This window comes from Siniperca chuatsi, linkage group LG3 (assembly GCF_020085105.1).
Source record: "Siniperca chuatsi isolate FFG_IHB_CAS linkage group LG3, ASM2008510v1, whole genome shotgun sequence".
Taxonomy (NCBI): Eukaryota; Metazoa; Chordata; class Actinopteri; order Centrarchiformes; family Sinipercidae; genus Siniperca; species Siniperca chuatsi.
Window position 1 is genome coordinate 21,823,619 of NC_058044.1, and position 10,852 is coordinate 21,834,470.

Genomic DNA, 10,852 nt, shown 5'->3' on the forward strand with positions numbered 1-10,852 from the left:
GTTTGTTTTGTTTTCCTCTCTTCCCCCATGCTAACAGTCGATAGACAGCAAGGGGAAATGACTGAGTGTTGCCAAAAAAGACTTTTTAAAAAATGTTGATATTGTTTCTCACCCATCGGCTTAATGAGAAAACTGAAGAAGAAGCAAGGAGATAACGCATATGGGCCATAATGTTCACCCTCCCTTACACACACACACACACACACACACACACACAGCCCTTGCTGGGATGCAAACCTCATGAATAATTCATGTTCCAGATGTAGTAATTATGAAAGCCGTGGTTATGATTTCTCGTATTCTTACCATTCATATGCAAAGTTGTTGTTTGGTTAGCTAGTGAGAGATTCTTTTTCATTTTCTGTTGCCTAGCAGGGTGAGATTTTCAGCATTTATCCAAATACGAGTTCATCACCCATCCTCCCTCTGTCTTATCTTCTCATTCACTCCCTATGGCACCCAGTGGAATCTGCTGCAATGCTGCTATCACATCAGGAAACACGTGCACCTTTTACGCAGCCAATGCAGATCCAGATACAGGAAGCCTTAGAGATTATGTGTCTCTCAATATACTTTAAATATCCTATCCCATCCTATCTACTTAGCTCTATCAAAGCTACACTGAAAGTTTATGGGACCTACAGCACAGTGTTATTCCTCATAACGTCATCTCAGCTTTCTACAGGTTTGCGGGCCACCAGAGCACAGGAGATACTGGGGTAGATATTGGCCTGCTGGAATGTCAGGGCAGTTGTTTGTCCATGAAACACAGCTTATGCTGCACCAGCTGTTTGGAGGAATTTGACAGAAATTTTGTGGAGCTGTAAAAAAATGGCTGTAATATACTAGAGGTTGCCTTGTATATAGAGGGCAATTTGAGAATCAAATAATGGCCCCATCATTTACCAAACCACTATCTTGTCCTCAAAATGTCATGCAAACACAACAAATACTGGTGTGCACCAATGATCATATCACTGTAATGCTTCAGCTATTAAATAGGCACATGAGTTGTTGTTGTCAAACATCATTACTACTGTTTTAGCTATTATTTCAAGGCTGGATTACCAACCAGGCAAAAGCTGTCCCAGAGCCCCGAACAGGGTGGGGCCCCAAAGGCCCGAGGTTCACTGTGTGGGAATTAGTTTGTGGTAATTGTATTAACTAATATAAGCTAAAATGGTAAGTGCCTTAAGGTGGCTCCTGCATTTTAACCTTATCCTGAATTTTTGTGGAGTGGCCCCGTGTCAACATCTAGTTTCAATATAGAAACATATTTTTTGATACAATTTTAATATGTAAAAATATGTGATAAAGGATGTTTTATTAACATTGGCATGAGCAATGCAATTTTTGCTCAGTTTGTTGTCACTACCACCAACACTTGTGGTTCGTTTTTTCTGACTATACGCTTATCATGTAGTTACCAACTGTGCAAAAAGCCTCTTTCTCTTTTCCACTAATTTAAAGTTGAAATGATTTTTTTTGTTTAATCAACTTGTAAGCTAGACAAGGGATGAGGGGTGGCGAATTTGGGCCCACAGATTTTTGTCTCAGGACCTCCAAGCAAGTTATTTATGGTACAATGGCTGTCTGCATTTTGGGTCCAAAACCTTGTGTTTCTCTTGCTACCTGCTTGACAAACCATTTTGTCAATTATGCCTGTTTTCAGCACAACATAGACTCTTCTTGCTCACAATATATGATTTACAAGTGACAATCCATGTCTGGACAAAGACAGGGTAACAATATCCATATATAGATAGTGTAGTTGTCAGTTGTTTTATTTTGTGTGTGTGTGTGCGGGCTCAGTTTCATGGTGAACGCATGTTTCTAACTTTACGCAGCCATCACATGAAACACTGACACGTGCTATTTATTTTTCCTGACATTAGTTCGCTGTCAACAGTGAAATAACAACATCTACAGTCAATATGGATATATCATTCCATATGGATTCATTACCACAAACAAATGTTGTTTGTCACATTAAACTTTTACATTAAATGAAACTGAATTTGGTTTAATGACCTAAACAATGTCTTGGTTATTATATTTGATAAAAAAATATATAATTTAAAGAGTAATTGTGGCTCTAAAACAGCTTTTGTCTGCTATAGATTTACTTTTAACTTTAATTATCCAGCAGTATGTTGCCAAGATGAAAAGGGTTGTTTATTTTTTTCAGGAATATGGTGTTTCACATTTACAGATCCACAAGCCTGGAACACCAAGTTCTTTTACTGTTGACTAATGAGCAGCAGGGCTGAGACGGGGGGACTTTGAGGGAACCATAACAGTACTGACAGTGTCACTCAAACAAATTCCCAAGCCCAACTGGCTCCAGTAATGGAGTTCAGACTGATGAATTTCCAATAGTGTTCTCCAAATCTGGTGTCAAGTCTTGGCTGCCAAAGTTATTGAAATGGGACAACATGCTCAGCTTTTTAATGCACAGTAATTGGGACATAGTTAAAAATTCCATTTGTCTTGTTAAAACCAATAACCGTGTTATTCCACCAACTTCTCATTCTGGTGTTTTTGTTGCTTAAACTGACAAACCTGTGACCGTTTTCAAAGGATGAAACAACACCACAATTTTACTAATTTTTCTCGTTACTGAGGAACTCGACTACATTTACTCATTGAAACGATTTTGCTCCTCAGCCTTTTCCCAAACTGCATATGTTAGTGACTCAAATCCATCCTTGGATATTCATGACCATGTTACAGTTATTTCACTAGAGGTCACTGTTATCTACCTGCCCCACATCTGCTGCACACTCTAAACACAGATATGCAATAAATGGAAAAGTTAAGAAAATCTCAAATGTCACAAAGTTATATTCTGCCCCATGCAGTTCATTCACATAAGAGAATCGTTATTTGGAAGTACGGTATTATTCAAAGTACTTCTAAAAAGTATAATTTGCATCTGCAGTGTCATAAAATTAAACTGACTGTTTTTCTACAGCTGTATGTCATAAACTAAAGACTTTGCACTTTAACCTTGTTTGTCACAATTGCTGTTTCAATTGTCTCATCCGATTTTTAAAAGCAGCATACAGAGAAGTGACTGAGACTAAATGTTCTGTTACTGTGTAAAAAATTTAAAATAAAATTTTCTCTTTGCATTTTGAAGAAGTTTAAGTGAGAGTGAAATCACCTCAGTTTGGCAAAATACTCAGTTGAACCAGGAGATGAGGGCCTCTGCTGAGAGGAAAGGACCTGAAAGCTGGGATGGTTGCGTCCTGGCTTTTCTTTGCTTTCCTCCTCCACACCTGGAACACAAAAACTGATACCAGGGCAGGTTTTTATATCCAATCTGATTTGGTTACTGTGGAGCTGACAACGTTTGAGTGAGCATCATCCAGGCAACAATAAGGTAAACAAAGCCATAAAAAGATAAGATATGAAGTACCAGCCATACCAGGAAGAAATTTGATGTGAGAGCACAGCGACGGACACGCCACGTAAATAGTAAGTGTACGCTTTTCCCTCTGCAAATTTAATGTGATGTTTTGATTATCATCTGTGGATTAAAATTTTCAAAGCACTCGACTTATTCTTCAATACTTTTTGCATGGCAGTCCATGCTTTGTATTTTATGTTTTGAACCAAGTCATGAAAATGAAACTAAAACAGAGACTGAAGCGCACAATAACACAATTAGTATGTATAAAGATTACAATGGATATTTTTAGTCAGTTCAAACTATCAGAAATTAGCTAATGCAATGGACTGTGCAGTCTTCTCTGTAACAGCATGATATGTACACTGTATTTGTAATTTATGACCTTTTTAAAGATATTGCATTTACAGTATGTGTGTCTGCAGGGCAAAATCATAGAAGCAAAACACTTCTGGGTATTTAATACAAAGGATTTTTTTTTTCATTTACAAATACCACAACATTGTTGGATTTTATTAGGCTGCATGCTAATGAGCAGATTGCATGTTAATAAGCAAAATAAGTAATACTCTTAATAATAGGTTGAACTAAATTTACGTTATTGAAATAATGTTTTACACATAAGTATTGTAATATGCACTGTATACCTCTGAGTATTAAATGTGGCCAGAATGCATTATGGATCAGTAAAGAAGGTTAAATTAATCTATACTCTCTGGTTACAAGTTCAAAGATAATCTTTCTGACTTGATTTAACTGTCTGAGAATAACAGCAATAGTCTTATAATTCTGCTCCAGTGACAAATCTTTTTTAAGTGATTAATGCACTACTGTTATCAATAATATAGGAATGATAATGCAAACAAATTTAAAGTAAATTTAAAGTATTTGTCTTTGCAATTACTTTTTACTTTGCTGATTTGTCTTTGTAGCTCTTGTCTTCTATGTGGCGCCTTTTCTGATTGGACTGCATTTTTTCATGTATTTTATATATTTTGTAATTTAATTCCCCACCTGGATCAATTTTTTCATTATATTTTTCCGCTCATTTTAAGTTACAGAGAGAAAGTGAAACATGCATTTACCTGTTAGCTTGTAGATTATCTTTTTTTGAAATTTGAAGTCTGCTTTGGATATTGACCTTTGACCAGGCAGCGATGAAGCTTGATTGACCTGGTACTGGAGCTGTTTCCATTATTAAATACGAAGGTCAATGTGTGTTATTTGTGAAGGGAATTGTGACACAAATAAAGTTTGTCCTTCCCTTTGTCTTTTCATTCTTCCTCCTCTCATGAGAGGATCTTTTTCAGTTCCCCGTTACCATGCTCCAGAAACCTGAGAGGCAGTGGTGGCAGCTCCTGGTCAAACGTGTCCCTGTGGGTTGCCTCATCATCAGTACGATTCTGCTCTACTCTCTTTCAACATTAAAGATTGACCTCAATCCACCAGAGTAAGACTCTCTTACAGCTTTACTCTTCACTTTTAGACAAAATGTCTCAAACTATAACAGCAACTTCAGAAAGTGTTAGAAAAATACAGCATATTGAACGTTTTTAGGAAGATAAGGCACCAGAAAAATAATTACCATAAGTACTGGCCAGTCTGCAGATGCATGCAGAATAACTGCAGAGATAAAAATGTGCAAAGAAATAACACACAATGCAAATGACCTTGTTATAAACTTTTTTGCTAATCTTCTCATATTGGTTTCAACCTTTTTGACATTTTATCTATAGCTTATAAGCTTTATCTTCTAACTTCAGCAGCTTACAACCAAATTATATACTTATTTATGATAATGTGCAGGTCCTTATCTATAGATAATACGAAACGCACACATACATTGGCCTAAATGTAGCCTGTAACAGACTTCTGGCGCCTGGAAATGTGGTGTTAAAACTCAGTGTCTGTGCCTCAATTATTGTTTTTTTCACTGTCTTTGTGAGCCTTCAACCAATATATTTACTTGTATTACAATAAATTTTAGCCCTTTTAATATTCATCACTATAGAACTACTACTTCAATATATTCGCTTAAGAGTTTGAATTTCATGACTCTCAAGTTGCGGTTTCATAAGTAGTCAAACATTACTCTCTGCCTGAACTTTCTTCAACATCATCCATCATTCTTATGAGGAAGGTTCCTCCCTTATGTAGCTGCATTTGGGAAAATAGTCAATAAAATCTGACCTGAAATTTGATTAAACCTCATTGAGAAGCTTTTTTATCTTTGGTAAACTGATTATTTATTGACAGTAATATAGCCTCAGGTTCATATGTGAAGAGGTCACCTAACCGAAAAGTTGAGCATTAGCTACTCATATTTTAATTGCTACTGAACTTTGTTTGCCAGTATAACACACAGTAGCTGTTGTAGCTTCATTTCAGCGTTTTCTGAAACAACAAACATGTCAGAAACATGTAAACTTTCAAAAAATAACTACAAAAGATTATAAAATGATTTCACCTCATGCATCATATTGGCAATGGTATTATATATGATAGACCATGGTATGATTCATAAACTTTGGAATCAAAGTCCAATATACTATTACGCTACTGTGACTATTTACTATAGATTTGAACCAACTCACAAAACTGTGGTCGTCCTGGAGCAATCTGAAGAGGAATCTTACTTCGTCCATGTGTTCCTCATGAGCTGAGTTCCTGAATATTTTATCTTTTTTCCTTATTTTATCTTTATTTATTTCTTCACCACTTATAAAGTGATCGCAAGTTCTGCAAATGCAAATAAAAAGGAGAATATTTGTGACTAGAAAATATTGTGTGGTATGTACAGTATGTGTTGTGTATGGCACCTAAAAGTTAGACAAAATGAACAGTGCTGGATAACAGTCAAAACAATATATCTTGGCATTCCATAATGTATTTACTACTTTTGAGCCATTCTCAATTACAAGCATTGGCACAATGACAGCATTTTTCACAGCATTTAAGTGCAACATGTATTAACTGTTGTAGTGACAGCTGATGCGGTGCGTAACACTGTTACGCGGTTAAACACCAGTACACATTATAGTTTTCACTGCAGAACTGCAAATGTGCTATGACATTCTGACATTTTCTAGGCTTCCAGTGCCTCATTCCTGTGCTCCCCAACCAGACCAGCACAGCACCCAGCCAACCACAAACAGCTCGAGGCAAGACAATAACATCTGTGTTCCTAAAGTGGATATCATGTTTATGAAGACCCATAAAACTGCCAGTAGCACCTTCCTCAACATCCTGTTCCGCTTTGGAGAGAAGCACAAACTCAAATTTGCCTTCCCCAGCGGCAGAAACGACTTCTTCTACCCCTCACCTTTTCAGCACACGCACGTTCAAGGCCACAAATCTGGAATGTGTTTTAACATCATGTGTAACCACATGCGATTCAATGCACCCGAGGTGGCCAAAGTGCTGCCTAGGGACACTTTCTACATCACAATCCTGCGAGATCCGGCAGAGCTCTTTGAGTCGTCCTTTCATTACTTTAGTCATGCTGTTCCTCTGACCTGGAGAATACCAGGTGAGGATAAGATGGCTGAGTTCCTGCGTGATCCTAATCAGTACTTCAGCCCAGATGGATTTAACTCCTTCTACCTGAAGAACCTACTGTTCTTTGACTTTGGGCAGGACAACACCCTGCATCCAGACGACCCGCGTGTAGAGGGGAGTATCAACGTCATTGCTGAGCGTTTTCACTTAGTCATGCTAATGGAGCACTTTGAGGAATCGCTCATCCTGCTTAAGGATGCTCTCTGTTGGGAGATGGATGACCTCCTCTTCTTCAAGCTAAACACCCGTATGGAATCCACTGTCTCTAAACTGACTCCTGAGCTGAGGGCGAAGGCCCTGCAGTGGAATGGCATTGACTGGAAGCTTTACAAACATTTTAACCAGACCTTTTGGGAGAAGGTGGAGGCTTATGGAAGAAAGCGTATGGCAGAGGATATCGCAGAGCTCAGGAGGAGAAACATAGAAATGGTGGAGATCTGCATTGAGGGAGGTCACGCCGTTGAGGCTGGAAGTATTCATGAGGCGGCCATGCAGCCATGGCAGCCCATCGGAGAGAAGTCAATCATGGGATACAATTTGAAAAAAAATTTGGACAAAGCCTATCAGAAGTTGTGCCGAAAAATGTTAACCCCAGAAATTCAGTATCTGACAGACTTGGGGGTTAACATGTGGCTCACTAAGCTGTGGGGACATGTGAGGAAAATCATTAACTGGTGATGAGATACATGACAGACAAGAGCTGAATGAGCTTTTGAGAGAATGACTGAAAATACATTTGAGAGAGATGTTTTCAGAATTTCTGTATGTACTTTTGCTCTATATTACCACACTGAAATTTCTATGACCTGACGTAAAAAGTGATTTTCTATTGCTATCCTTTTATATTGTATTTACTTCACTGATATGAAGCACCTGAAACCAGCCAATATCATCCAGTGCAGAGCTGCAGTGCCCTCAGTTTCAAGCCTCTTACAGTCCAACCTGTGGCACCTAGAAAAAGTAACAGCAGCAGTTTAGACCTTCAGATGGAGACATGCTGATGTGCATCATCTACAGGCAAGGACAGTAAAAAGTTGCGCCAGCGGAATCCTCTTTTTCATACTTCTTGAACTTTATCAGAACTCACTTTAAACAGGAAGGTTCAAATTTGGTCCTTTGCCTCTTACCAATTCAGTGTCAAACTAGGTGGCTCCTTCTTAATATGTGTAGGGTTTTTACATCTGAATAAAACTACTGGTGATTATAACTGGACCATGAGCATGGAATGATGTGCAAAGCTTGACATGCAAACTGCTTTTTGAGACTTTATTTTGAATACCAATTAAAAGTATGTATCTGCTTTAATAGACCTCTGACAATCGCTGATTTTAAAGAGAAATTATCAAAGAACAAAGAGACTGAGCTTCTGGTGTATCAGTCGCAAATTTGGCAAAGTAGCAAGGGAACGTGTTGCTTCTTTAATTACATTTATTTTCAATATCAAAACAGGTTCCCACAAATGTTTGAAAAACATATCACAGAGAAAAACAAACTTCCTTGAAAGTGTGCCATAACACAATAGCTGGCGGATGATAATTTCTTTGCTTAAAAAAGTTGACAAACAGCCCAATCTAAGGTATGCTTATGCATAAAATCCCACTAGATCAGTTTCAGCAGAAACATGTTTTGACTGGATCATATCACTGAAAACTGTGAAAGACAGTCCTGCACTCTTTATTATGAAGTCACTATAATCCCCTTTTCAACAAAGACCTACAAAGCCAAACAATAAAAAAAATACTACCCTTAAATGCAGTTTTACAGCCCCACCGTAGATATAATTAAAATTTTTACCACACCACAACCACATTCCAAAGAAACACTCCTCAATAACTATACCAAATTATATTCTTTGATATTAGAGACTGCTAATTATCAATTTGTGGGATGTTTATGTTATCACTAGACATATGACGAAAGAATTCAAGTATTTTGTATGGAAATTTGCATTTCCAAGGAAGAGCCCGATCATTACTGCTACCTGGAGGTAAAGAGAACTACTTCTGTTCTTCTCCTCCATAAAAGCAGAGTGATAACTGATCTAAATAACTACAACCTACCTCCACTATGTCTTTGCTTGGCAAAAGTTGCACACCATCAGTTGATCATTGACAGACCCTTGTAAATGATTGACTGATGGTGTATTCTATTCAAAGACTCATCAGTCTGGTTTTAGAATTTATCGTGTTGCATAGTTATTGCCATTTCTTTGGTCATTATTGAAACTATCTGCATTAAACAAAGAAAAAGCTTTCCACGACTCATTTTGCGGCTATCTTGTATAACTTTGCAGTTTTGTTTTTTTTTGCTACAGTGGATTCGACTCTTGGCCATCACTTGTCTGCCAGTGGTTTAAGATCTACCTCATATATATGAATGTAGAAATGTGCCATGTTCAATCTCATGGCCATGACAAAAGATCACTACCTACACTGTTTGTCTCTAAATGTGCTAATCTACATCTTTATGCTGTAGTTGTTGTTCTGCTGAGTCGATACAGTTAGCTGTTTGAGTGAAATCTGTCCTTCATGTACTTCCAAAATATTTTAACCTCAGAAACACAGACACATTTCTTTCTCTGTAGGTGATGTAACTGAGTCCTACATTTGTTCTGCAATATCCCTGCAATTAAGCCTGCAATATAAAGGCAATGTTGACACTGAGTGAATTAAGTCCTCTGTGTCATCATAGACTGAGCAATAAAGGCTTCACAAAGATAAGAGTTTTGCATGGTTGTTGTATTGGATGGCATTAGATAGCATGTGCACCTGATAAACTAGAGACGGTGTAAACACACATTTGTTTTCTTTAATCTCTTAAACTCTGTTAGACCTGATGGAGGGTCCATCTTTACAAACTCCAGCATTGTTCAATCTAAGTTCTAGTGAGTATCCCAAAGTTCACAAAAGTACCCAATATGTCAGCCTGAATGAGCATAGCAACATAATGATACACGTCATATATTTACAGTGTCTGTAATGGTGCAGCCAGTCATGATCGGTTTATGTATTTCACTCAGAGTGGGCACCATAGTTTTAATGAAGGGTTGCAGCAATATATCTGTGACATTTGGCATACATTTACAGAAACTGAGGGAATATTTAAGCAGAAAATTAAGATTTCAAGGTCAAATATTTCTGTAATTCTCAGCACCATCATGCGTCACTTCAACCTACATGCTGTCAGCTCAGCATGTCCACTGAAGCAACTGATGTAGAAACATCTGAATGGTAATAGTGAATGGGCAGAGCATTAAACATCCACTTTTCCCAATGTGATTTTCCCATATTTCAATCCAGTGGCCTTTCAATAACTGTCATTTTGGGTGTCATTGGCAAACAACTTATTGTGTCATTTAGGTATGAGGACCTGTTGCTTGAGGTATATGGGGAACCTTTATATATTGGAAGACATGTATGTAGTACACAAATTAAGTTGTAAAATGTCAAATAAATAAATGACAAAATAAGTAAAATGACAAAACCAGGTGTTTGTCTGTACATGTGCTTTTCCACAGGCAGTACAGTAGATGGCGCTGGAGTCCAGCTTTGCTGCTGCTGCTGCAAGGACAAGAGGATAAGTAGCTCCACAGATGCAGATCTACACTGTGACTTTGGTAAAACATGATTATGTAACAGCCATGGATACTGGCATATACACAAACACACACACACTTGGGTACACCCACAAATAAAATAAATCACAGACAGAGTGCTGGCACGCATAGAAGAACACACACTGAAACACATGCACAGCTGTATACACTGTAACATTGTCCTTCTCAGAGAGAGGACATAATGCTCCTCTGAGAGTGAAATGGCTCAGATAGGACAAGCCTAGACGAAGATAATGTGGCCTTCATACATAAACAGCAATGATGGG

The 10,852-nt window shown here is 37.9% G+C and overlaps 1 protein-coding gene across 3 annotated transcripts; it reads left to right on the forward strand.

Annotated features, from left to right (window-relative positions):
* The first annotated feature begins 3,271 nt into the window (after positions 1 to 3,271).
* LOC122873736 (galactosylceramide sulfotransferase-like) lies at positions 3,272 to 10,471 on the forward strand. 3 transcript variants are annotated; one of them, XM_044190857.1, is made up of 3 exons: positions 3,272 to 3,480; positions 4,709 to 4,862; positions 6,502 to 10,471. In XM_044190857.1, exons 2-3 carry the CDS (start codon positions 4,735 to 4,737, stop codon positions 7,646 to 7,648), a joined length of 1,275 nt encoding a protein of 424 aa, XP_044046792.1. In that variant the 5' UTR covers positions 3,272 to 3,480; positions 4,709 to 4,734; the 3' UTR covers positions 7,649 to 10,471. The 3 variants fall into 3 exon arrangements, with proteins under 3 accessions (XP_044046792.1, XP_044046794.1, XP_044046793.1); XM_044190859.1 differs by having other exon boundaries at positions 4,711 to 10,471; XM_044190858.1 differs by lacking the exons at positions 3,272 to 3,480; positions 4,709 to 4,862 and adding an exon at positions 6,091 to 6,344 and having other exon boundaries at positions 6,387 to 10,471.
* The last annotated feature ends 381 nt before the right edge of the window (positions 10,472 to 10,852 follow it).